This window comes from Lissotriton vulgaris, chromosome 3_2 (assembly GCF_964263255.1).
Source record: "Lissotriton vulgaris chromosome 3_2, aLisVul1.2, whole genome shotgun sequence".
Classification (NCBI taxonomy): Eukaryota; Metazoa; Chordata; class Amphibia; order Caudata; family Salamandridae; genus Lissotriton; species Lissotriton vulgaris.
Window position 1 is genome coordinate 223,428,609 of NC_141690.1, and position 27,651 is coordinate 223,456,259.

At 50.5% G+C, this 27,651-nt stretch overlaps 1 protein-coding gene across 1 annotated transcript in view; it reads left to right on the forward strand.

The window, feature by feature from the left end:
• The first annotated feature begins 10,640 nt into the window (after nt 1-10,640).
• Nucleotides 10,641-27,651, forward strand: part of ATOH8 (atonal bHLH transcription factor 8) — a 56,559-nt gene continuing 39,548 nt past the window's right edge. The window contains exon 1 of the mRNA XM_086964244.1: nt 10,641-11,445. Within this exon, the coding sequence (XP_086820370.1) occupies nt 10,783-11,445 (663 nt within the window). The 5' untranslated portion in view covers nt 10,641-10,782. The remainder of the gene's footprint in view (nt 11,446-27,651) is intronic.

Genomic DNA, 27,651 nt, shown 5'->3' on the forward strand with positions numbered 1-27,651 from the left:
GTGTAGTATATTTTGGTCTTTGTCCGGACCATAAGTTGCTGTTTCCATTCTGAGTCAGTCCAATTCACTACATTGTCTCAAAGGCAAGTACCTATTAGTCAGGGGTACGTTGACGAAATATTTATTTCTTATATTAGTCTTTCTATGATCATTCTCTGTCCTATAGTGGAAACCCAAAGGTACGGCAAATACATGGTCAGGGTCATTTCTACAAGGACATTTATCCTCATTCAAAATTACTTTCAGCAACTCACCCACCAATGTAATATTTCTAAAGTTTATCACCACACAATCTCCATTGCATGCCTTTCTGGATGTACCCACCCAGTCTACCCTCCTCAACATTATAATGTGCCGATTTAGGGTATGCACCCCAACATTGGACTCTCATGACGTCTGCATCACTCAACTCGAGGCCAGGGTCTCCGATGCTGACGACGTTGGCGCCGAAAACAAGCAGAATCTTCTCAAAATGGACAAGGTCCTCGAAATTATACGCACCAAGAATGAAGATCTTGAATCATGCTCTTGGAGGAACAACATACACGTTATTGGGGTTCAGGAATCTACTGCGACCGGGAAAATGGAGGACTTTCTCGAGTCCCTGCTTCGCGAGCTCGTTGGCCCCATCCTGTCCGAACACTTAATCACTGAGCGGGCACATAGATCCCTTGGCCCGCTGCCTCCTCCTGGGGCACCCAACAAAACCCATAATTGCCAGCTTGTTAAATTATCGTGACCGACACTCCATCCTCTGAAGGGCCAGAGAGATTGGGGAGGTCAAACACCAGGGCAGCGTGCTGTCCTTCTACCCAGATTTCACCCTATCCATCCAGGCAGCTCGCAGGAACTCTCTCCTTGCAAACGCATTCTGCAGCAGTTGAGCATAACGTATGCACTTATGTACCCTGCAAAGCTCCACATTGATTCAGGTGACAAATTCTTCACAGATCCAAAGGCTGCTCTAACATTCACCAAGCAGCTGCAAAAGTCCCTCCCGCGGAGTCGCCGTACTGTATCCAAGGATGGCAGCACCAGTGAAAATGATTGAATTCTGTATGTTTAGATCCCACTTACATAGGTACTTCGCCCTCAAATTAAGACTCTGCCTAACCACATTACTTGTTCCTAACTATGGCTATTGCTGCCTAATGCTCCTCTATCACATCTCCCCTCTGTAGTTTCTAACGTTCGACAACCCTGCCTTATTGGCATGGGGGGGAACTTGCTGAACACTCGCACACAGTAGGCATAATTCCCAGATCAGTTCACTTCTTTCCAAGTTGGGGAACCATGGGTGGGGGTGGTTTGAAGCTCAACCTAATTTGGAGGTTGGAGTGTTTGAGGGGTGGGGGAGTCCTATTAACGGGGTGTGTACTAGACACCCCAACTCCTGGATTTTGTTATATTGTCATTCGTGTATTGTTTTAAGCATGACAATTCCCGCATTCACTCGACAACGCATTGTCCTCCTGGACACGAGATATCCCTATGTGACTACTGACCGCAGACAATTCATTAATTATATATTTCAGACTGACCCATGACTGACACGACCTTCCTGACCTGGAACATTGGAGGCATGAATGATCATTGCAAGGCATGTTTCATACACACATACCTTAGCAGACATAAAGTGGACGTGTGTTTCCTTCAAGATACACACCTCCTCCCTGTCAACGCATCCAAATTACACTTGAGGTATTGGGGGGACACCTACTCTGCATTCTATTCTAATTATGCGCGTGGCATCACTATACTTTTTAGAAAGGACCTCCCATCGCGCATTACACAGACCTTCATTGACGCTGAGGGTAGGTGTGTAATACTAACAGGTACACTTTATAACTAGCCGGTGATTCTGGCGGTACTCTATGGCCCAAACACCGACTACCCTCTATTCTACATCAAAGTATGGAGTATAATATCCTCCATCTGCCCCCTCCCATTTCAACATCGCACCCATGGGGACTCTGGATCGCTCGGATGATCGCAAACTTCACCCACAGGCCACTGTCACTCTACGCACCATCTCTGATGATAACTCGCTGCTCGATGCATGGCAACACACCCACACAGACACACGCAAGGGTACTTGTGTGTTAACAGGCACGGCTCCTGGTCCCAGATTGACCTATGGCTCATCACTCGCGACGTCGCGTCCATGGCCAACTTCATAGATCACCTGGCCCACACCTTATCAGATCACGCCCCGGTACACATGGGCCTGCGTTTTCCACTCACCCTTCACCGTATGTTTACATGGTGCCTACCTCCCAATGCACTCCGCAATGCCGCTTTTCGAGAAGATATTCGGGGAGTTATTGCTTAATATTTTGAACATAACAGTGGCTCGGTAGAGTCCCCCTCGGCCCTTTGGGAGGCCTTTAAGGTCGTAGTTCTGGGGGAATGCATTGCCAGACAATCTGTGGTACTTAAATCCATCAGGGGAGCCCTTGAGCGTCTGGAGGCAGACATTAAATTGCTTGATCAGCGACAGACCCTAGACCCAAACCCTACCACCCTTGCTGACATCAGAACTAAACTATCTGAATACCACACAGAGACTTATAGGGCGCCGGAAGGACCACGTAGTACGGCGATTTTATTGCCAGAGTCTCCGTTTTCTATTCCCAATTGTACACTGTCGTCAGTGTGATGCCTCGCAAGCTCCTCGACCAATACTTTGACTCTATTGAGCTAATGTGGCTCGGCAACGAGCCTCGTGAATATTTGGATGAGCCATTCACCACTGAAGAGATTAGCACGGTGATTGCAGGTTTCCCAGGCGATAAAGCACCTGGCTCAGATGAGATTACACCCGCCTTTTATTATGAATACGCACCCCTTCTCATCCCCCATCTGGCCGAGATGTACAACGAATCTCTTACCCTCTGTAGGTTACCCCCCACACTCCGCAAGGCTATAATCACCTTCCTCCTTCAGCCCGAAAAATCACCTGAAAGCTGCGACTCATACTGCCCCTATCACTGATTTACACAGATAACAAGATTTATGCAAAATTGCTGGCTAAACGATCCATCATAATATTCCCAAGTGCTTTAACAGTGCCTTTGTTGGTTAAAGAATGCCTCCAAGGGAGTGAGCGTTTTTCTACCTCTATAATACTCGCTAGTAGTTTAACAGTGCCTTTGGTGATTTAAAAGTGCCTTCAAGGGAGTGAGCGTTTTTCGCCCTCCATAATGCTCCCTAGTGGTTTAACAGCTCCTTTGTTGGTTTAAGAGGGCCTCCAAGGGAGTGAGCGTTCTTCACCCTCAATATTACTCCTTAGTGGTTGAACAGCGCCTTTGATGATTTTAAAGTAATTTAAGGGAGTGAGCGTTTTTCACCCTCCATAATACTCTCTAGTGGTTTAACAGCGCCCCTGGTGGTTTAAGAGTACCTCCAAAGGAGTGAGCGTGTTTCTTCATCCATAATACCCCATAGAGGTTTAACAGCGCATTTGGTGGTTAAGGAGTGCCTCCAAGGGAGTGAGCGTTTTTCATCCTCCATAATACTCCCAAGTGGTTTAACAGCGCCCCTGGTAGTTTAGGAGTGCCTCCAAGGAAGTGAGCGTTTTTCTCCATCCAAAATACCCCCTAGAGGTTTAACAGCGCCTTTTGTGCTTTAAGAGCGCCTCAAAGGGAGTGAGTGTTTTTAGCACTCAATAATACTCCCTAGTGGTTTAACAGCGCATTTTGCGGTTTAAGAGTGCCTCCAGGGGAGTGAGCGTTTTTCACCCTCAATAATACTCCTTAGTGGTTTAACAGTGTCTTTGGTGGTTTAAGAGTGCCTCCAAGGGAGTAAGCGTTTTTCACCCTCAATAATACTCCTTAGTGGTTTAACAGTGTCTTTGGTGGTTTAAGAGAGCCTCCAAGGGTGTGAGCATTTTTCAACCTCAATAATACTCCCTAGTGGTTTAGCAGCGCCTTTAGTGGTTTAGGGAGGGAGGGTTTTCACCCTCCCTGATACTCCCAAGTGGTTTAACAGCGCCTTCCCCCAATAATACTCCCTAGTGGTTTAGCAGCGCCTTTGGTGGTTTAGAAGGGCCTCCAAGGGAGTGAGCGTTTTTCACCCTAAATAATACTCCATAGTGGTTTAACAGGGCCTTGGGTGATTTTAAAGCGCCTCCAAGGGAGTGAGCGTTCTTCACCCTCAATAATACTCCCTAGTGGTTTAACAGCGCGTTTGGTGATTTTAAAGCGCCTCCAAAGGAGTGAGCGTTCTTCACCCTCAATAATACCTCCTAGTGGTTTAACAGCGCCTTTGATGATTTAAAAGTAATTCAAGGGAGTGAGCGTTTTTCACACTCCATAATACTCCCTAGTGGTTTAACAGCGCCCTTGGTGGTTTACGAGTGCCTCCAAGGGGCTGAGCGTTTTTCTCCATCCATCATACCCCTAGAGGTTTAACAGCGCCTTTGGTGGATTAGGAGTGCCTCCAAGAGAGTGAGCGTATTTCATCCCCCATAATACTCCCTAGTAGTATAACAGCGCCTTTGGTGATTTAAGTGGGCCTCCAAGGGAGTGAGCGTTTTTCACCCTCAGTAATACTCCCTAGTGGTTTAGCAGCGCCTTTAGTGCTTTAAGAGTGCCTGCAAGGGAGGGAGGGTTTTCACCCTCCCTAATACTCCCAAGTGATTTAACAGAACCAACTCCAAACAGAGCTCCGACATGAACCACCTGAAGTGCATCTTACTCAACACCCGCTCGGTCCACAGACACGCCATTAAACTGTGGAACTTACTCGACACCACATCGCCGGACGTTGCCTTTCTCACAGAAACCTGGATGAACGCCTCATCTGCGCCCGACATCGCCATAGCCATCCCGGACGGCTACAAGATCATCCGAAAAGACCGCATCAACCAAACTGGAGGAGGCATCGCTATTGTCCACAAGAACACCATCCGCATCACGACCAGTTCCGACGATAACCTCGCAGCCGCCGAACACCTTCACTTCCAGATCCACACCGACCCCAAAACCACACTCAGAGGCACCCTCATCTACAGGCCACCAGGACCCCGCACACTATTCAGCGAAGACATCACTGATTTGATCAGCCCACACGCCCTCTCCTCCGAGGACTACATCCTACTGGGAGACCTCAACTTCCACCTGGAAAAGAACAACAACAGCAACACTACCACCCTTCTGGACAACCTCGCCAATCTCGGACTCAAACAACTCGTTGACACCCCCACCCACTATGCCGGACACACGCTCGACCCAATCTTCACCTCCAGCAAGCACATCTCCTTTAATCACACCACAGCTCTCCACTGGACGGACCACAGCTGCGTTCACTTCAACTACAAAAAGACTACGACCCACAACCACCCACAACCAGTTCCCCGGAGAAACTGGAATAAAATTACCACCGACCAGCTCTTCACTTCACTTCACCAAAACCCTCCTGCAAAATCATCGGACCCAAACCAAGCAGCCACCAACCTCACACAATGGATCACCCGCAGCGCTGACGAATTAGCACCCTTGAAAAACCATCAAATCAAGCAAGGCAGCAAAAAAGCCCCCTGGTTTAATGACGACCTTAAGAAATCCAAGAAGATCTGTCGCACCCTCGAGAAAGTCTGGCAAAAAAACCCAACCACTGACAACCTGACCACCTTCAAGAACGCCACCCGCAAACACCACCAACTGATCCGATTCACCAAGAAATCAGCATTCAAGGATCGACTCGACAACAACGCCCACAACAGCAAAGAACTATTCAACATCGTCAAAGAGTTTACCAACCCCACCGCCGGCACCAACGACATCACTCCATCCCAAGACCTCTGCGACTCTCTAGCCTCATTCTTCCACAACAAAATTGCTGACATACATAACAGCTTTGGAGACCAGCCCACCCCACCTACCTCCGAACTAAAACCCCCCTCCAACAACCTTTGCGACTGGAACCCAATCACCACTGAAGACACCATCCGCCTTATGAACACCATTCACTCAGGATCGCCAACCGACCCATGTCCCCACCACATTTTCAACAAAGCAGACTCCATTATCGCACCCCATCTCCGAGACGTAATCAACTGCTCCCTCAACTCCGCCACCTTCCCGGAAAGCTGGAAACATGCCGAACTCAGCGCCCTCTTGAGGAAACCTACAGCAGACCCCACTGAACTTAAGAACTACCGCCCCATTTCGCTCCTCCCATTCCCTGCCAAAGTCATTGAGAAAGCCGTCAACAGTCAACTCGCCGCCTTCCTCGAATCCAACAAATCCCTCGACCCGTCACAGTCCGGCTTCCGAGCCAAACACAGCACCGAGACCGCCCTCATCGCAGCAACAGACGACATTCGAACTCTACTGGACAACGGAGAAACTGCTGCCCTCATCCTACTCGACCTCTCCGCAGCCTTCGACACAGTCTGTCATAACACCTTTATACAACGCCTCAGCAACATCGGAATACAAGGAAAAGCATTGGACTGGATAATCTCGTTCCTCGCCGGAAGAACCCAGAGAGTCCGCCTCCCCCCTTTTAGATCAGAGGCCACAGAAGTCATCTGCGGCGTACCCCAAGGTTCCTCACTCAGTCCCACCCTCTTCAACGTATACATGAGTCCCCTCGCTTCCATTGCGTGCCAACACAACCTCAACATTATCTCCTACGCAGACGACACTCAGCTGATCCTATCCCTCACCAAAGACCCTAACACCGCCAAAACCAACCTACACGAAGGGATGAAAGAAGTAGCTGAGTGGCTGAAGAACAGCCGTTTAAAACTAAACTCAGACAAAACGGAAGTCCTAATCTTAGGATCATCCCCCTCCGCCTGGGACGACTCATGGTGGCCACCGGCCCTGGGAACCGCACCCATTCCAACGGACCACGCACGTAACATGGGCTTCATCCTGGACTCCTCCCTCTCGATGACCAGACAAGTCAACGCCGTCTCATCATCATGCTTCAACATCCTACGTATGCTCAACAAAATCTTCCGTTGGATCCCCACCGAAACAAGAAAGACGGTCACCCATGCACTGGTCACAAGCCGACTAGACTACGGAAACACCCTTTACGCCGGAACCACAGCCAAACTACAGAAAAAACTCCAACGCATCCAAAACGCCTCAGCCAGACTAATCCTAGACATCCCCCGCCAAGCTCACATTTCCAGTCACCTGAAAGACCTTTACTGGCTACCCGTCAACAAGAGAATAACGTTCCGCCTCCTCAGCCACGCACACAAAGCCCTCTACGACCTAGGACCCGAATACCTCAACACGCGCCTGTCTTTCTACACCCCCACCCGCAGACTTCGATCGTCCAATCAAGCCCTCGCCGCAATTCCATGCATCCAAAGATCCACCATGGGAGGAAGATCCTTCTCCTACTTAGCGGCCAAGACCTGGAATTCCCTCCCCACCCACCTCCGCCTCACACAGAATCACCTCTCCTTCAGAAAGCAACTAAAAACTTGGATATTTGATAAGTAAAGCTCCCCCCCTCCCTCAAGCGCCTTGAGACCCTCTGGGTGAGTAGTGCGCTATACAAATCTAAACTTGACTTGACTTGACTCCAATGGGTTGTTCACCAGTTCCCTCTTGGGTAAATCTAGCGTAATGCTCCGTGGTGTTTTAACAGTGCCACGTTGAATGTTTCATCTGTTGCTCCTGGGTAGACTCAATTTAATACTCCTGGATGGCTCAGCAGTACATCTAACGGGCTGCCCAGCTGTCACACCTGGAGAGGCTCCATGTAATATTCCTGATGCCCATCAATGCATGATACTGACCACCCAGAGCAGTGTCAGTCCCGGCATGTTCATCTCACACCTACGCTTGTGCTCAGCGTCAGTGCGCCGTGTGCCATCAAACATCACGCACCTTGCGCAACATACCCCATACAGTCTCGTCCATAAACAACAACCTTTCAACCATACACTCAAAAGGGCACCTATAAACTCAAAAATCGAAGCACTTTGTGACATCACCCTAGCTATAAAGCTCTATATAAAGAATTGTATTGTATTGTAATTGCATTTATATATCGCTTACTACTTCTGACGAGGTGTCAAAACCCTTTTTCGGCGAGTAGCATGCTTCTCCAGGACCATAAAAGGATTAGTGGTGAATTAGTATAGTGAAAATATGAAAGTAATTTGAGTGATGGATATGTTAGTCAGTTAGTTGGATTAAGAAGGATATTGGAGGGATAGAAGAGGGAAAAAGGTTTGCAGTTATATAGATTTATACAGCGCGTGCTACCCTTGATGGGGTGTTGAAGCGCTTTTTTGGCGAGTAGCATGCTATTTCGAAATCCAGAAAGGATTAGTGGTAAATTAGTGAAAATAGGGAAATAATTTGAAAGGTGGATAAGTTAGTCAGTTATTTGGATTGAGAAGGATAGTGGAGGGATATAGAAGGGAAAGAGTTTGGATTTATATAGCGCTTGCTACCCCTGTTGGGGGGTTGAGGTGCTTTTTTTCCGTGAGTAGCACGCTACTCCGAACCCATATAGGATTAGTGTTGAGTTAGTACAGTGAAAAATGAAAGTAATTTGAGTGGTGGATATGTTAGTCAGTTATTTGGATTGAGAAGGATAGCGAAAGGGTAGAAGAGGTAAAAAGGTTTGCATTTGTATAGCGCTTGCTACCCCTGATGAGGTGTTGATGTGCTTTCTTTTTTGGCTATCAGACAACCCAGAAAAGTGCTTCAAAGCCATCCAAAGGGTACGAAAAGCGCTTTTAAAAACAATTACAATATAGCACAATGGGATGGGCAACAATACTGAACTTTCCTCACCATTGTGAAGTACAACTCTCTTTTTAATACTACTAGCTTACCCGTCACGCGTTGCTGCGATCTCAGAAGAAAGGAAATATAAGGAAACTTGTTATGATAACATTCAATTTGCATTGTGTCATTTTTATTGAAACGTATTCATTTTAATATGGTAAACATTTTAAAGTGTTGTTTTAATTCTGTTTATTTAGTCGAGTGCTTGTGGATACACGGTATATTTTGTTTTTCCGTGTGGTGCGTACACGAATAAATCAGAAGGTTTTCCGATGCGTGAGCTGGCCACATACAGTTGTCCATGTGAGAAGCACAGATTCTCCAAATCTAGTCCACACACTTGCAGCGATTGTCCTTGTGCTTTGTTGATGGTCATTGCAAAAGCGAGTCGCACCGGAAACTGTAAACGTTCAGTATTGGAAAGAATATGAGGGCCCTGGGGGGCCGGGGGCCAATATATTTTTTTTTGCCAGAAACCTTCGCGGGAGTGTACTCAACAACTTTTAACACATTTTTCTTTTCATTTTTTTTTTGCCAGAAACCTTCGCGGGAGTGTACTCAACAACTTCCCAAAGTTTCATGCTGATCGGATGAATGGTGTAGTAATGCATAAAGGACAAACAGACATACTTTCGTTTTTTATATATATAGATTGAGCATCATCCTCTTTCTAAAATAAAAGTGTTAAAGTGGAAAGGGTTAGTGGAGAGAAAACTGTGAGATAAAAAAAACTGTGCCCCTGAAGTTGCATCACAGTTTGTGTTCAAGAAAGGCTTCCTTCTTTGAACGTCTTTAAAAAGAGCCACCCACATAAATAAGTCTCTTTAAGGAAACAGATTGTTCGAGTGAAAATGGAACAAAGGCGCCTGGCAGAGCAGCTGTTTGGGAGTAAAGAGCGCTTCCTGTTCCTCTGGAGCGCCTCATGCGCGCGGCCGGCCTCCCTCCCGGCTGTGTGAGGCGGGCTCCCCTGTCACCGGCGGCCAGTCACTGATCTCACTAACCGGGGCTTCTGTGTAAGCCGAGGCTAAACAAACACAGATGGGGCTCAGAGTGCCGGCACCAGCGAGGCGGCCGCGGCGCAGCCGGGCCACGGATGACACTCTGGCTGCGCAGGGGGTGTGGGTGGGTGGGAGGCGCAGGGCTGGGGCCAAGCTCTTGACGGCTGCACTGGAGGACGGACCTGAAACACACCTCTCCTGAGGCGCTGCTGCTGGGACCACTGACTGCGCAAAGCGCGCTGGTGGCACAGAGCGCTGTCCCACTCCACAGAGGACAGAGGAGGGGACCTGCCTGTCCTTGATACCACCGCAGTTCACCCGGGACCCCTGACTGCGCAAAACGTGCTGGTAGCACAGAGCGCTGTCCCACTCCACAAGAGGACAGAGGAGGGGACCTGCCTGTCCTGGATACAGCCGCAGTCCACCCGGGACCCCTGACTGCGCAAAGCGCGCTGGTGGCACAGAGACTGTCTCACTCAGCCAGAGGACGGAGGGGTCCTGCCTTTCCCAGATAGTGCCACGGTCCACCCGAGACCACTGACTGCTCAGGGAGTGGTGGTGGCACAGAACTGTCCCTCCACTGAACTCTAGGACGGAGAAGGGGGGCTTCCTCCACGACACCTCTTCCAAGGGGCTGCCACAGTCCGGCCGGGGCTGCAGGGGACGCTAATTGTTCAGAGGGCAGAGACTCGGAGTACCACAGACAGGGCTCCTGTCCTGGACACTCCTCTCGGGGCACTGCCACGATTCCTCTGGGTGCAGTTGGGTGCAGGGTACAAAATTGCGTCCCTGCTCCAAAACAGGGCGAGGACGAGGGTCCCTGCACCTCTATCTCGTGTAGCTGCCAAAGGCGCAGAGGGTGCTTCTGGGCGCCTTCCGCACAAGCTACTGCCGTTGTGACCGCAGTGCAGTGGACGCTGACTGACTGCTCGGGGGCAGGGACGCACCGGCCTCTGCTTCTGCAGCAGGACGAAGAAGGGGCTCCCGTGGCACCTATCAGGGGGGCCGGCAGCATGCGGAACCTGCAGGTGATGGAGGACGCGGCGTGGGGCAGCCTCGTCAAAGAGGTGAACGGCTTCAAGAAACTCAAGCGCAAGAACAAGGAGGCGATGAAGCAGATGCACGGCTTGAAGCGCTGCAGGGCGACCCTCAAGTGCGGCCCACCCTCCGAGAGACCCTCCACCTCGGACGAGGACGCCCCCCAGCTCAGGGCGGTGGCTGACAGCGCGCGGACTGATGCTGCCTCGGCGGCGCTGGACCTGAGGAACGGGGCGTTCTCCTCGGCGGCCGGCATCCCCTCGCGTCCTGCCGGCTGCCTGCCTGCTCAGCGGAGGGAGCCCTTCCTCAGCCCGGCGGCGCTGCACGGCTTCGAGCCCCGGGGGTTCGCGGAGCAGCAGCAGGCGCTCCAGTCCCGCATCGTCTTCTGTCCGCAGCGGCCCCTGGAGGGGTCCTACGCGCCTTCATCCCACGCGCAGCATCAGCACCAGGTCATGTACAGCCCTCCCAGCCCGGACTCGAGCAGCAGCATCTCTCCGCGGAGAGGAGGGGGGGACGCGGCAGCCGGGCCCCCCGGCGAGGTGCGGGCCATACAGCAGACCCGGCGGCTGCTGGCCAATGCCCGGGAGAGGACCAGGGTGCACACCATCAGTGCCGCCTTCGAGGCGCTACGGAAGCAGGTACGGAGCCAAAGACGCATGCAGAAGCAGGCGAGGGGTTGGGGATGTGCTAACCGTAAAACATGTCTGAGTAATACACGAACACAGAGAGAGCACCCCTAAGTGGAACACACCGAGAGCACCCCTAAGTGGAACACACAGAGAGCACCCCTAAGTGGAACACACAGAGAGCATCACACACAGAGAGCACCCCTAAGTGTAACACACAGAGAGCACCTCTAAGTGTAACACACAGAGAGCACCCCTAAGTGTAACACACAGAGAACACCCCTAAGTGGAACACACAGAGAGCACCCCTGAGTGGAACACACAGAGAGCACCCCTAAGTGGAACACACAGAGAGCACCCCTAAGTGTAACACACAGCGACCCACAACAAGTTTCAAACCACACTGAGCATTCCTGAGTGATGGGCACACAGAACCACAGCAGACTCCAGAGCACAGCGAACATAGGTACACATGGCGAGCATCCCTGTGCCATGGACAGTGAGCCATGGGGCCACAGCGAGCATCCCTGTGCCATGGACAGTGAGCCATGGGGCCACAGCGAGAATCCCTGTGCCATGGGCAGTGAGCCACGGATCCACAGCGAGCATCCCTGTGCCATGGACAGTGAGCCATGGGGCCACAGCGAGCATCCCTGTGCCATGGACAGTGAGCCATGGACCCACGGAGAGCACCACTGAGTGTAACACACATCGACCCACAGCACGCTTCAAACCACAGCAAACTCCAGTTAGAGCGAGCACAGACACACATAGCGACAGCGAGCTCCAGACCACAGCGAGCATCACTGTGCCATGGACAGTGAGCCACAGATCCACAGCAAGCATCCCTGTGCCATGGACAGTGAGCCACGGGGCCACAGCGAGCATCCCTGTGCCATGGACAGTGAGCCATGGGGCCACAGCGAGAATCCCTGTGCCATGGGCAGTGAGCCACGGATCCACAGCGAGCATCCCTGTGCCATGGACAGTGAGCCACGGGGCCACAGCGAGCATCCCTGTGCCATGGGCAGTGAGCCACAGCGAGCATCCCTGTGCCATGGACAGTGAGCCACGGGGCCACAGCGAGCATCCCTGTGCCATGGACAGTGAGCCATGGATCCACAGCGAGCATCCCTGTGCCACGGGGCCACAGCGAGCATCCCTGTGCCATGGACAGTGAGCCATGGGGCCACAGCGAGCATCCCTGTGCCATGGACAGTGAGCCATGGGGCCACAGCGAGCATCCCTGTGCCATGGACAGTGAGCCACGGGGCCACAGCGAGCATCCCTGTGCCATGGGCAGTGAGCCACAGCGAGCATCCCTGTGCCATGGACAGTGAGCCACGGGGCCACAGCGAGCATCCCTGTGCCATAGACAGTGAGCCATGGATCCACAGCGAGCATCCCTGTGCCATGGACAGTGAGCCATGGGGCCACAGCGAGCATCCCTGTGCCATGGACAGTGAGCCATGGGGCCACAGCGAGCATCCCTGTGCCATGGACAGTGAGCCACGGGGCCACAGCGAGCATCCCTGTGCCATGGACAGTGAGCCATGGATCCACAGCAAGCATCCCTGTGCCATGGACAGTGAGCCATGGGGCCACAGCGAGCATCCCTGTGCCATGGACAGTGAGCCATGGGGCCACAGCGAGCATCCCTGTGCCATGGACAGTGAGCCACAGCGAGCATCCCTGTGCCATGGGCAGTGAGCCACAGCGAGCATCCCTGTGCCATGGGCAGTGAGCCACGAGGCCACAGCGAGCATCCCTGTGCCATGGACAGTGAGCCACGGGGCCACAGCGAGCATCCCTGTGCCATGGGCAGTGAGCCACAGCGAGCATCCCTGTGCCATGGACAGTGAGCCACGGGGCCACAGAGAGCATCCCTGTGCCATGGACAGTGAGCCACGGGGCCACAGCGAGCATCCCTGTGCCATGGGCAGTGAGCCACAGCGAGCATCCCTGTGCCATGGACAGTGAGCCACAGGGCCACAGCGAGCATCCCTGTGTCATGGACAGTGAGCCACGGGGCCACAGAGAGCATCCCTGTGCCATGGGCAGTGAGCCACAGCGAGCATCCCTGTGCCATGGACAGTGAGCCACGGAGCATCCCTGTGTCATGGACAGTGGGCCACGGGGCCACAGTGAGCATCCCTGTGCCATGGACAGTGAGCCACGGATCCACAGAGAGTATCCCTGTGCCATGGACAGTGAGCCACGGATCAACAGCGAGCATCCCTGTGCCACGGACAGTGAGCCACGGGGCCACAGCGAGCATCCCTGTACCATGGGCAGTGAGCCACAGCGAGCATCCCTGTGCCATGGGCAGTGAGCCACGGATCCACAGCGAGCATCCCTGTGTCATGGACAGTGGGCCACGGGGCCACAGTGAGCATCCCTGTGTCATGGGCAGTGAGCCACGGATCCACAGTGAGCATCCCTGTGCCATTGGCAGTGAGCCAAGGGGCCACAGTGAGCATCCTTGTGCCATGGGCAGTGAGCCACGGATCCACAGTGAGCATCCCTGTGCCATGGGCAGTGAGCCACAGCGAGCATCCCTGTGCCATGGACAGTGAGCCACAAGGCCACAGCGAGCATCCCTGTGCCATGGGCAGTGAGCCACAGCGAGCATCCCTGTGCCATGGACAGTGAGCCATGGGGCCACAGCGAGCATCCCTGTGCCATGGGCAGTGAGCCACGGATCCACAGCGAGCATCCCTGTGCCATGGACAGTGAGCCACGGGGCCACAGCGAGCATCCCTGTGCCATGGACAGTGAGCCACGGATCCACAGCGAGTATCCCTGTGCCATGGACAGTGAGCCACGGATCAACAGCGAGCATCCCTGTGCCACGGACAGTGAGCCGCGGGGCCACAGCGAGCATCCCTGTACCATGGGCAGTGAGCCACAGCGAGCATCCCTGTGCCATGGGCAGTGAGCCACGGATCCACAGCGAGCATCCCTGTGCCATGGACAGTGGGCCACGGGGCCACAGTGAGCATCCCTGTGCATGGACAGTGAACCAAGGGGCCACAGTGAGCATCCCTGTGCCATGGGCAGTGAGCCACGGATCCACAGTGAGCATCCCTGTGCCATTGGCAGTGAGCCACGGGGCCACAGTGAGCATCCCTGTGCCACAAACAGTGAGCCACGGATCCACAGCGAGCATCTCTGTGCCATGGGCAGTGAGCCACAGCGGGCATCCCTGTGCCATGGGCAGTGAGCCACAGCGAGCATCCCTGTGCCATGGACAGTGAGCCACGGATTTACAACGAGCATCCCTGTGCCATGGACAGTGAGCCACGGGGCCACAGCGAGCATCCCTGTGCCATGGACAGTGAGCCACGGATCCACAGCGAGTATCCCTGTGCCATGGACAGTGAGCCACGGATCAACAGCGAGCATCCCTGTGCCACGGACAGTGAGCCACGGGGCCACAGCGAGCATCCCTGTACCATGGGCAGTGAGCCACAGCGAGCATCCCTGTGCCATGGGCAGTGAGCCACGGATCCACAGCGAGCATCCCTGTGCCATGGACAGTGGGCCACGGGGCCACAGTGAGCATCCCTGTGCATAGACAGTGAACCAAGGGGACACAGTGAGCATCCCTGTGCCATGGGCAGTGAGCCACGGATCCACAGTGAGCATCCCTGTGCCATTGGCAGTGAGCCACGGGGCCACAGTGAGCATCCCTGTGCCACAAACAGTGAGCCACGGATCCACAGCGAGCATCTCTGTGCCATGGGCAGTGAGCCACAGCGGGCATCCCTGTGCCATGGGCAGTGAGCCACAGCGAGCATCCCTGTGCCATGGACAGTGAGCCACGGATTTACAACGAGCATCCCTGTGCCATGGGCAGTGAGCCACGAGGCCACAGCGAGCATCCCTGTGCCATGAGGCAGTGAGCCACTGGGCCACAGCGAGCATCCCTGTGCCATGGACAGTGAGCCACGGATCCACAGCGATTGAGCTACGGATCCACAGCGAGCATCCCTGTGCCATGGACAGTGAGCCACGGGGCCACAGCGAGCATCCCTGTGCCATGGACAATGAGCCACGGATCCACAGCGATTGAGCTACGGATCCACAGCGAGCATCCCTGTGCCATGGACAGTGAGCAACAGCGAGCATCCCTGTGCAACGGGCAGTGAGCCACAGCGAGCATCCCTGTGCCACGGGCAGTGAGCCACGGATCCACAGCAAGCATCCCCGAGCGACAAGCTCACAGAACGATAGGGAGCGCGACTCCCCAGCGAACATCTCTTAGTGATAATAAAGACAACCACAGCAAACTCAAGACTCCAGAGAGCATCCCTAAGTAATAATGACACAGCCACTGCACGCTCATACCGCAGCGACCATCCAAGTGTCATGCAGCGACACATGGGGGACACAGCAAACCACAGCAAGCATCCCTGAGCCCCAGGCTCACAGAACCACAGCAAACTCACACCGCAGCGAGTATTCACATTTCATGCAGCGACACAAGGGACCACAGCAAATCACAGCAAGCATCCCTGAGCATCAGGCTCACAGAACCACAGCAAACTCATACCGCAGCGAGTATCCACATGTCATGCAGCGACACAAGGGACCACAGCAAATCACAGCAAGCATCCCTGAGCATCAGGCTCACAGAAACACAGCAAACGCATACCGCAGCGACCATCCACGTGTCATGCAGCGACACAAGGGGCCACAGCAAATCACAGCAAGCATCCCAGAGCATCAGGCTCACAGAACCACAGCACACTCCAGACCACAGCGAGCCAGTGGATGAATATATGAGGGTGAATATCAACCAGGCAGTGATAGTGAGAGAGTGTGATTGCGTAAGTGGTTAAAGGAGTGGATTAATTAGTTTAGTCAGTGTGAGTGAAGAATAACGAGTGAGTGTATGAGTGAAGGAATGTGGGTTAACGAGCAGGTGAACGGGTCAGTGATCTCACACTCTAAACCTTCAATTAAAGAAGCCAATGTATGGAGATAACATTAGAAAGTAAACTGCTAAACAGTGACGTAAGAGAGTGAGTTTTTACTACACAAGGACAACTTGAGCTACCATGAAACACATGGGAGGCCATTAGGAAGAGACATGTTTCCCAGAGTGCGGTGTGGCCATTGCCAAAGAAGCTGCTATGCTGTGTGGGAGTGTTTCCTACTGCATCGTATTTGTATTTATATGGCGCTTTCCGTGTTCCTTGCGCGGCACTCAGCGCTTCCCTGTACAGCACAGCTGGTTTATGCAGATGTTAAGGAGAATACTGGACGAGAACCTCTGATTTAGTTTCGCCCGTATTCAGAACATGCGCTTGTAATCAGGGCCACTGGAATTATGCGGCAGGCGAGGATCACATTATGCGGCATCGTTCACCAAATTATGCAGCAATAACATTCAAATTATGTGGTATAATGCGGCACGTTTTGTGATAGTATTACTTCATTGTTTTGCTACGTATGCTCATCTTAACAGTTACTGAATAAACATTTCACCGTATTAGTACCAGTTTAACACCCAAATACAGCACTAACGAATGAAAAGATGACCGGTCAACCACTGTGACGGGCCTCCCACTGGGCGGGAGCACGTATTGCCACGTTTTCAGTACATTTTTATCCTTTTTGAGCTACAAAACCACTTTTTGTAATAAAATCAGCAGGATGTGCAGCAGAAGATGGATTATGTGGCGAATGCTATAAAACCATATATATGCAGAAAAAGCATGCTTCCAGTGGCCTTGCATATAAAAAGGTTTATATGCATTGCACATATTATTGTATAGTCACTTGTTCAAGTGTCAGTGACCAGTACAATCATGGAATATGTGTTCCAAATGTTAGTGAAGAGCACCAGCTGATAAGGGGATAGAACTTCAGTGTGGTAGTGCAATACCATACAGCACAGACTAAGGTACAGAGTCTCAGTGACAGCAGAGATTCCAATATCAAAATTGAAGGCAGAAGAGCCTCTGTGATAGAGGAGAACCCAGCAGCATCAACCAAGGGTGCAAACTTTAGTAACAGCAGAATACTCAACAGCACACACTTAAGGTACAGAGATTTAGTGACAGCAGAGAACCCAACAGCCGAACCTAAAACAGCACAGCTTCAGTGACAGGATAGGACTCAACAGCAGAGAACCCAAAAGCAGAAACTAAGAGAATAAACCCTGGGTAACAACAGAATACTCAACAGCAGATGCTAAGGGAGAAAGCCTTAGTGACAGCAGAGAATACAAGATCAGAATCTAAGGCAGAAGAGTCTCTTTGACAGAAGAGAACCCAACAACTGAACCTTAGTGAGCAGTGCCTCAGTGATAGCCGAATATTGTACAGCACATGACATGTCAGTGACAGCAGAGTAGTCAACAGCAGGCACTATGGGAATAAAGTCTCAGTGACAGCAGAGAACAAATATCAGAAGCTAAGGGAGCAAAGCCTCAGCAACAGCAGATAACCCTACAGCCTAACCTCAGTGAGGCTAGACTCAGTGACAAAGGAATACTCAACAACATAGGGAGCAGAGCTTGGTGACAGCTGAGGACTAACCATCAGAAACAAAGGGAGCCCACCCTCAGTGACCTCAGGCTATACAACAGCTGATATTTAGAGCGAATATCCACATGGACACCAAAGAAACCAACAGGAAAGGTTAAGAGAGCAGATCTCCAGTGACAGCAGACTAATCAACAGAAGACACTAAGGGAACAGAGTCTGAGGGACACCAGATTTCTAACACTTAAGTGTAAAGAGCATCAGTGACAGTAGAGTACTTAGCAACAGAAACTAAGGAAACAGAGCCTCAGTGGCAGCAAAGAACACACCAGCAGAAACTATGGGTGCAGATCCTCAGTGACACTAAATTACTCAACAGTAAATACTAAGAGAGCAGAGCTTCAGGGAAAACAGAGTGTTTAATAACAGACACTAAGAGAGCTGGGTACTCAGCAGCAGAATCTAACAGAGAAGAGTCTCAGTGACAGCAAGGAAACCAACATCAAAAACCAAGGGAGTAAGTGTCTCAGTGACAGCAAAGTTATCAAGTTCATAAACGACGGAACATAGCTCCAGCAGCAGCAGAGGCTCAGCAGCGGAAACGAGGGAAGCAAGTCCTCTGTGACAGCAGGGTACTCCACAGCAAATCTAAGGGGGAAGAGTATTAATGACAGCAGATAACCCAACAGCATTTACGAAGCCAGAGCCTTGGTAGCATCAAAGACCCCAACAGCAGAACTTTAGCAAACAGAGCCTCAGTGACTGCGCAATACTCAGCATAAGGGGCAGGTCGGGTGTGACAGCAGAGTACTCAACAATACAAGCTAAAAGCGCAGAACCTTTGTGACAGCAGAAACAGAGAGCGCACAGCCTCAGTGACAGTAAAGACCCAACAGCAGAACCTTAGCGAGCAGCAAAGCCTCAGTGACTGCGGAATACTCAGCATAAGGGGCAGGTCGGGTGTGACAGCAGAGTACTCAACAATACAAGCTAAAAGCGCAGAACCTTTGTGACAGCAGAAACAGAGAGCGCACAGCCTCAGTGACAGTAAAGACCCAACAGCAGAACCTTAGCGAGCAGCAAAGCCTCAGTGACTGCGGAATACTCAGCATAAGGGGCAGGTCGGGTGTGACAGCAGAGTACTCAACAATACAAGCTAAAAGCGCAGAACCTTTGTGACAGCAGAAACAGAGAGCGCACAGCCTCAGTGACAGTAAAGACCCAACAGCAGAACCTTAGCGAGCAGCAAAGCCTCAGTGACTGCGGAATACTCAGCATAAGGGGCAGGTCGGGTGTGACAGCAGAGTACTCAACAATACAAGCTAAAAGCGCAGAACCTTTGTGACAGCAGAAACAGAGAGCGTACACACTTAGTGACAGTAAAGACACAACAGCAGAACCTTAGTGAGCAGAGCCTCAGTGACTGCGGAATACTCAGCATAAGGGGCAGGTCGGGTGTGACAGCAGAGTACTCAACAATACAAGCTGAAAGAGCAGAGCCTTTGTGACAGCAGAAACAGAGAGCGCACAGCCTCAGTGACAGTAAAGACCCAACAGCAGAAACTTACGAGCAGCAGAGCCTCAGTGACTGCGGAATACTCAGCATAAGGGGCAGGTCGGGTGTGACAGCAGAGTACTCAACAATGCAAGCTAAAAGAGCAGAGCCTTTGTGACAGCAGAAACAGAGAGCGCACAGCCTCAGTGACAGTAAACACCCAACAGCAGAACCTTAGCGAGCAGCAGAGCCTCAGTGACTGCGGAATACTCAGCATAAGGGGCAGGTCGGGTGTGACAGCAGAGTACTCAACAATGCAAGCTAAAAGAGCAGAGCCTTTGTGACAGCAGAAACAGAGAGCGCACAGCCTCAGTGACAGTAAACACCCAACAGCAGAACCTTAGCGAGCAGCAGAGCCTCAGTGACTGCGGAATACTCAGCATAAGGGGCAGGTCGGGTGTGACAGCAGAGTACTCAACAATACAAGCTAAAAGCGCAGAACCTTTGTGACAGCAGAAACAGAGAGCGCACAGCCTCAGTGACAGTAAAGACCCAACAGCAGAAACTTACGAGCAGCAGAGCCTCAGTGACTGCGGAATACTCAGCATAAGGGGCAGGTTGGGTGTGACAGCAGAGTACTCAACAATACAAGCTAAAAGAGCAGAGCCTTTTTGACAGCAGAAACAGAGAGCGCACAGCCTCAGTGACGGTAAAGAACCCAACAACAGCAGGTAAGGAAGCAGATCCGTAATTACAGCGGAACAATCAACAGCTGATACTGTTAGAGCATCAGTGACACCAGAGAACCCGGTAGAACAATTCAGCAAACAGGGCCCCTGTAGAATAGTCAACAGAATCGGAAGCACAGCCTCAGTGAGAGAAAGGTATCTAATAGTAGATACTAAGGGGCAGATTTACAAGCCCCCTGCACCACCAGTATGTCATTTTTTCTGACGTACTAGTGGCGCATGTTACTGCTCCACATTTAGAAGGACAGGAAAAGTCACCCAGCGTGACTTTTTTTTTGTCCTTGGAAGTATGGCCCGTTTACATGCAGCACTTTGCGCTAAACCCACAGAACAAGACACAATTCCAGATTTACAATGAATCGTAAATCTGGAAATGCGTCTGAATGCTGCGCCACTCTAGGGTTGGTGTAGCGAGCCGCAATAAGGAGAAATGAAATCTCCTTGCTTTTTCCTCTTTCAATGCATGTCACATTCTACAGCACGCATTGAAAAAGGAAAATGACTGTAGTGATTGTTTTTGTGCAGGATGTTGCCCCTTCCTGCACAAAAACAATCTCCCCATGACGCAGGCATTCTTGCACCATATGCAAGGGTGCCTGCGCAGTTTGTGCACCAGATCCAGGGAGAGCACAAGAATGCTACATATTATTGTAAATATGTCGCATTCCTGTGCTTTGGAAGTGCCACAGCGTGGCACAGCCAAAGGGCTTGCATTGCCGTGCTGTGGCACTTCCTTGTAAATCTGCCCATAAGGGCCTCATTTATGAAAAGTGACGCATTGCTGCGTGAAAACAGCGATGCTTCAGTTTTCATTACACCCTCCTTGCGACATGCTGGATGTGTCATATTTACAGAATGACGCATCATGTCGCAAGGAGTTACATATGCGTCAGTATTTCTGACGTATCTGTAGGTGCAAAAATGGCGAATTGCTGGAGTGTGTCACAAAAGTGACGCCACTCCAGCAATGAGTCATTTCAGATGTGCAAGTCCCATTTCAAATGTATCTGAATCAGTCTTACACCTGCTGTGAGGCAGGCGTAAGACATTGACGCATTTGCATCCTAGAATTGGCGCAGTGAAATCTCTTAGATTTCGTTGCGTCACTTTTATGAGACTTACTTGCGTCAGAACGCCCACCCTGCATACATTATACCTGGCGCAGGTATAATGTGCCGCAGAAGTTTACAAAGTGACACATCTACTTAGATACGTCACTTTGTAAATATGACGCAACATGGCACATTTTTTACGCCGCTCGTAGCAGAGCCTTAGTGACAAAAGCTACCCAACAGTAGAGCCGCAGCGACCACAACCCCAATTCAGCAGAATAGTCAACAGTGCAGGAAGCAAAGTCTCAGTGACAGAAAAATGCCCAACAGAATAAAGAAAGGGACCAGGGCCATAGTGACAGCAGAGTACTCAACAGTAGAAATTAAGGGAGCAGAGCTTCAGTGACAGAAAAATACCCAACCATAGAAAGAAATGGTCCAGGACCATAGTGACAGCAAAGCACTCAACAGCAGAAATTAAGTGAGCGGAGCCTCAGTGATAGCAAAGTATCCAACAGGCAATAAGGGGCCTGAGCCTCTGCAACAGTAGAGTACTTGACAGTAGAAACTAAGACTACATCGCCTCAGTGACAGCAAAGTACCTAACAGCAGACAATATTGAGCCATACACCCAGTGACAGCAGAGTACTCAACAGCAAACCCAAGGGTTCAAACACTCATTGATAGCAAAGTAGCTAACAGACACTAAGGGGCCTGAGCCTCTTCAACAGTAGAGTACTTGACAGTAGAAACAAAGACTACATCGCCTCAGTGACAGCAAAGCACCTAACAGCAGACAATATTGAGCCATGCACCCAGTGACAGCAGAGTACTCAACAGGAAACACTGAGGGCTCTAAGACCCAGTGACAGCAGAGTACTCAACAGCAAACACTAAGGGCTCTAAGACTCAGTGACAGCAAAGTACCCAACATCAGACAATATTGAGCCATGCACCCAGTGACAGCAGAGTACTCAACAGGAAACACTGAGGGCTCTAAGACCCAGTGACAGCAGAGTACTCAACAGCAAACACTAAGGGCTCTAAGACTCAGTGACAGCAAAGCACCTAACAGCAGACAATATTGAGCCATACACCCAGTGACGGCAGAGTACTCAACAGCAAACACTAAGGGCTCTAAGACTCAGTGACAGCAAAGTACCCAACATCAGACAATATTGAGCCATGCACCCAGTGACAGCAGAGTACTCAACAGGAAACACTGAGGGCTCTAAGACCCAGTGACAGCAGAGTACTCAACAGCAAACACTAAGGGCTCTAAGACTCAGTGACAGCAAAGTACCCAACATCAGACAATATTGAGCCATGCACCCAGTGACAGCAGAGTACTCAACAGGAAACACTGAGGGCTCTAAGACCCAGTGACAGCAGAGTACTCAACAGCAAACACTAAGGGCTCTAAGACTCAGTGACAGCAAAGCACCTAACAGCAGACAATATTGAGCCATACACCCAGTGACAGCAGAGTACTCAACAGCAAACACTAAGGGCTCTAAGACTCAGTGACAGCAAAGTACCCAACATCAGACAATATTGAGCCATGCACCCAGTGACAGCAGAGTACTCAACAGGAAACATTGAGGGCTCTAAGACCCAGTGACAGCAGAGTACTCAACAGCAAACACTAAGGGCTCTAAGACTCAGTGACAGCAAAGTACCCAACAGCAGACAATATTGAGCCATACACCCAGTGACAGCAGGGTACTCAACAGCAAACACTAAGGGCTCTAAGACTCAGTGACAGCAAAGTATCCAATATTAAGCCATAGCCCCAGTGACAGCAGAGTACTCAACAGCAAACCCAAGGGTTCAAACACTCATTGACAGCAAAGTAGCTAACAGACACTAAGGGGCCTGAGCCTCTGCAACAGCAGAGTACTTAGCAGAAACTAAGATTACATCGCCTCAGTGACAGCAAAGTACCCAACAGCAGACAATATTAAGCTGTTGCCCCAGTGACAGCAGAGTACTCAACAGCAAACACTAAGGGCTCTAAGACTCAGTGACAGCAAAGTACCCAACAGTAGACACTAGGGAAGCGGAGCCTCAGCATACGCAGAGCTCCCCACAACAGAAACTGGGGTGCAGAGCCTCAGAAGCTGCATAGTAAACAACAGCACATCACATTTTGTGGCTGAAGAAAGTCGCAGTAGTGTTTTAACTGCACGTCTCGTGTAGGATGAACTCACAGCTGCAGACAATTTGACCAATAAGGAACCACCTTTCTTCTTACTCGTTTATAAACAAGCTCGGCAGAATGCTCCATCACGATTGGCTCGCAGGGATATCTGTGGATTGCGATATGGCCAGTAATATCATTACAATGTGTGCAGCACGTATCAGACTCGGCTGTAAACCTACAAGGCAGCCATTGTTGATGTAGAAGGGGCTATCATGCTTGTGTTCAGAGGCCAAGGCCCTGCTGCTGTGTTCCTGTAGCAACATCCAGTCAACAGTGGGTCATTTCCTGCAGACACAGCTACTTTGTGGCTTTTTAGAGTTTGGAAATCCTTCCTTTGTTTCAGGACAATTTAACCGGTTTTGCAGTTGGTCTAGAATTAGGAAGGTATTTTTGGCGTACCTTGCAACTTCACAAAAACAGTGCCAGATTAAACCCTGTGGAAGCCCCTCGGAAGTCGAAATTTCGGGGTCCTCCTCGCAAATTATTTCCTAATACGTTTTTAACTTTACCAACCCACACTTTTAATAAACCAATTTTATTACACAAAACTAATCATTAACAATTATTAATGTTATTAATCAAACATTATTTTTTAATTTAAAAAAACCACCAAAACTTTCTTCAATTTGTCTGTGGTGAAATCTTTGAGGTTATCTTGGAAGTACCTTTTGCAAGACATCGTATTCACGCATGTCCTTACTGACAGTGCTTAATTTGTAAAAGGATTAGTGCTGGTGGCAACGCTTTTCTCAGAAGTTCACCGGTGCCACTGCAGAATGTCTGGGTTGGGGAATATAAATGCTGTCCCTTGATTCCACCTCATGCCTCCTTCCTCCACCACTGTCCACTCCCTCTGCCTTTATCTTGCTCTTGCAGGTTCTTTGTCATCCGTTTCCCCCCTTTTCACTGTTTTGTTGAATTTTCCCCTTGATTCCCCTTCTTCTGCCTTTCTTACTCTTCATCTGGGTGTAAGTCTGGGTGTAAGTCTAAAAGAGGTCCGGTGGGCCCCACCTGCTCAAATTAAGCACTGCTTAGTGAACACTGACAAAATGATTCTTCATATGATATGCATCTCAGAAAACAAGTTAGGCCCTCATTCCAAGGGTTGAGGGAATCCCGATTTCACAGGAAAGAGAGGGGCATATTTACAAGGGCATTTCACCACCGAATTGTCACTTTTTGCGATGGTCTGGTGGAGCTGTACCCTGCTCCATATTTACTTAACGTGGCTTAACCCACCTTGTAAATATGCCTCTTTCTGCTGCAGTCTGCTGCGGCAAAGGGGCAGGCAATGGGTGTTGCAGTGGGTGTTCAACCGTGACAACCATTGCTTTTTGTCGCTGTCCCATATTTACAAGGACGGGGCAGCACCAAAAACTAAGGCCAGGTAAAACCTGGCGATTCGAGACGAAATCATTAATTTCTGCTCGTGTTTTGCTCTATGTGTGCTGCATTTTGCAGCACAGATAGAAACAGCGAATCACCTTTAAAGATCGTTTATGTGCAGGAAGGTGTCCCTTCCTGCACATAAACAATTGCCCCTGCAGTGCAGGCACCCGTGCAACATGGCGCATGGGTGCCTGTGCTGGCACTAGGCAACTTTTTTAGCGCCAGCACTACGGGAAATGCCGGGGTGCGCTGCATTTCTACAAATATGGCGCATCCCTGCATTTTGAAAATGTTGGAGCGTGACGTTGCCAAATTTGGCGTTACACCGCGCTCCGACATTTTCTTGTACATGTCCTCCTGGGTGTTGTTCTTCGGTTCAATGCAGTTATGAATACAAAATTCGCTGCCAAAGTTAAACCTGCAGTGGACATTTCTACAGACATTTGCCATTGTGCACAGAATTATCTTGCAATGTGGAAACTTTGGCAAACTTTGCAGGTGAAATGAACTTATAATGGAATCTACTTGGTGCAAGTATTGTGCCAGCGTGGTCTCTTTTTGTAGTTGTAACAACATAGCAGGAGTGGATTTGTGTATAAAATTAAAAAAAAAAAACAGTATAAGCGTTTTTCTGTTTATAGAGGCCTTCTAGTCAATGATGTCACACTATATAGCGCATCCCAAGCAGACGTCATCTGGAATATTTATTTTTATTTTTATATGGTGCGAACTAGACTGGAAGGCATCAGATCCCTTTACTTGGGCACCAGTTGCGTTACAGATGGACACAGACATTTTTTGTTAGGCACAAGGAGGTGAATTGATTTGCCCGGAATCACAGGATGTTGAGCGTTTCTGCTGAGACTCGAGCACGATTCCCCACCTCCGAGGTCGCCGCTCTAGCCCTTAGGCCACGTCTTCTCCCCATTCTGAGCTGCTTAGTGGCAAAGGCTGTTCCTGATGAAGGACTCGGTAAAGACAACTGCGCTATTTTCTCTTCTGGATGTCGCCTTTGAGGGAATCCCCGCTCTGACGTAGTGAGACACCTGTCGCTGACTAAGGAAGGGCGTCTCAGCACTCTGCTTGAGGAGTTTTGGAGGTCGTGTTGGGACGCATGTTCAGAAACAGGGAAACGCCCACTGTCCTCCTGCTTCTTATCGCCTCTCTGTCCGATTCATACGATGAACGAGAAGCACACATATTTGTGGAGAGGGGGGACTGAAGCAAGGCTAGCGGTAGCCAACACTGGCGAGCGAAGAGATTCATGTGTTCGCAGACCAGCTGCTGCGCCGTGCTGGCTGTAAAAAGTTTCAACATGTTTCTGCCACACGCCTCCAACATGGCTGCAAACGGGGGTTTCTGCCTCAGCAGGGATTCGCTGGTAATGCGATAAAAACGCGTGCACAATTACAACAGGAGCTTGCTTCCATGAGCACATTCGCCGGCAGAATATGGACCGGGAAAAAGGTCTGAATTCAATCAATCAATCAATCAATAAATTTGTATAGCGTGCTACTCACCCGTACGGGTCTCAAGGCGCTGAGGGGAGGGGGGTTGCTACTGCTCGAACAGCCAGGTCTTGAGTTGTTTCCTGAAGGAGAGATGGTCCAGGGTCAGCCGTAGGTGGGTGGGGAGGGAGTTCCATGTCTTGGCTGCCAGGTAGAATTCGGGAATCATCTAAAAAATGTCTCTAATAATAATAATAATAATAATAAAGATATTTGTAAAGCGCTATGACTGGGCCATCTCTGCGTGTCCCCGCGCTGTGAGAGCAATATTAGCCAGGCACTGTGACTGACCCACATCCGAGACCAGCACCCAACTCACCTTTGGAACAGGTGAGTTTTTAACAGTTTTCTCTACTGCAGGGATCGGTGCCTGACCCATTGTTACAAGTTTGACCTCTGCTGCGCCCATTCAGTCCTTCATTGTATTGATGTTGATAAAATGGCTTCCATTGAGGTAGGTAACAATAGGCTTCTGTGACATAGCGCCAAGACACCCCTCAGCTCGTACTGGTAACCCTGAAAGCCTTGATACTCTAGTGTTCTCCAATCACATTGGAATATATTTCAAGCACTGAAGCCTCCCTGTTCCATAGCAGGCAGCCGAGCCTTGTGGCCGAGGAGGTGGCCCGGGCCACTGCTCCATAGGATGGGGTTTCTTACCTGTACTTGACTTTATTTTCCTTCACACAGTGAAAGCATCTCAAGGTGTGAGAGATAACAGCTTAGGGTTACAGAATGAGTGGATCTTGTTTGCACCTATCACAGAAACATGCATACAGGTTACCATGAGAGTAGACGGCTGACCTGCTGTACAGATTCGCATATGTGTGGATGAATGGTCTACATACAGGTTAGCATGAGTATAGATAGCTGAGCTCGTACACAGGTTACCATGAGAGTAGGTGGCTGACCTGCTGTACAGGTTAGCATGAGAGCTGATGGCTGACCTGTTCTACAGGTTAGCATGACAGCAGATGGCTGGGCTTGTATGCAGGTTAACATGAGACTACATGGCTGACCTGCTGCACAGGTTCGAATAGGTGTAGGTGACTGGCCTACAATACAGGTTAGCATGAGTGTAGATGGCTTACCTGTTGTACAGGTTAGCATGAGTGTAGATGGCTTACCTGTTGTACAGGTTAGCATGCGTGTACATGGCTGATCTTCTATGAAAGTTAGCATGAGAGTAGATGGATGACCTGTGATAAAGGTAGCATCATTCTGCATGGATGACTTCCTCTACAAGTTAGTAAGGATGTTGACAATTGATTTGAATTTGAGGGGTTACACATGGATGATCCTTAAAGCCTGTAATGAAATAAAAGCTA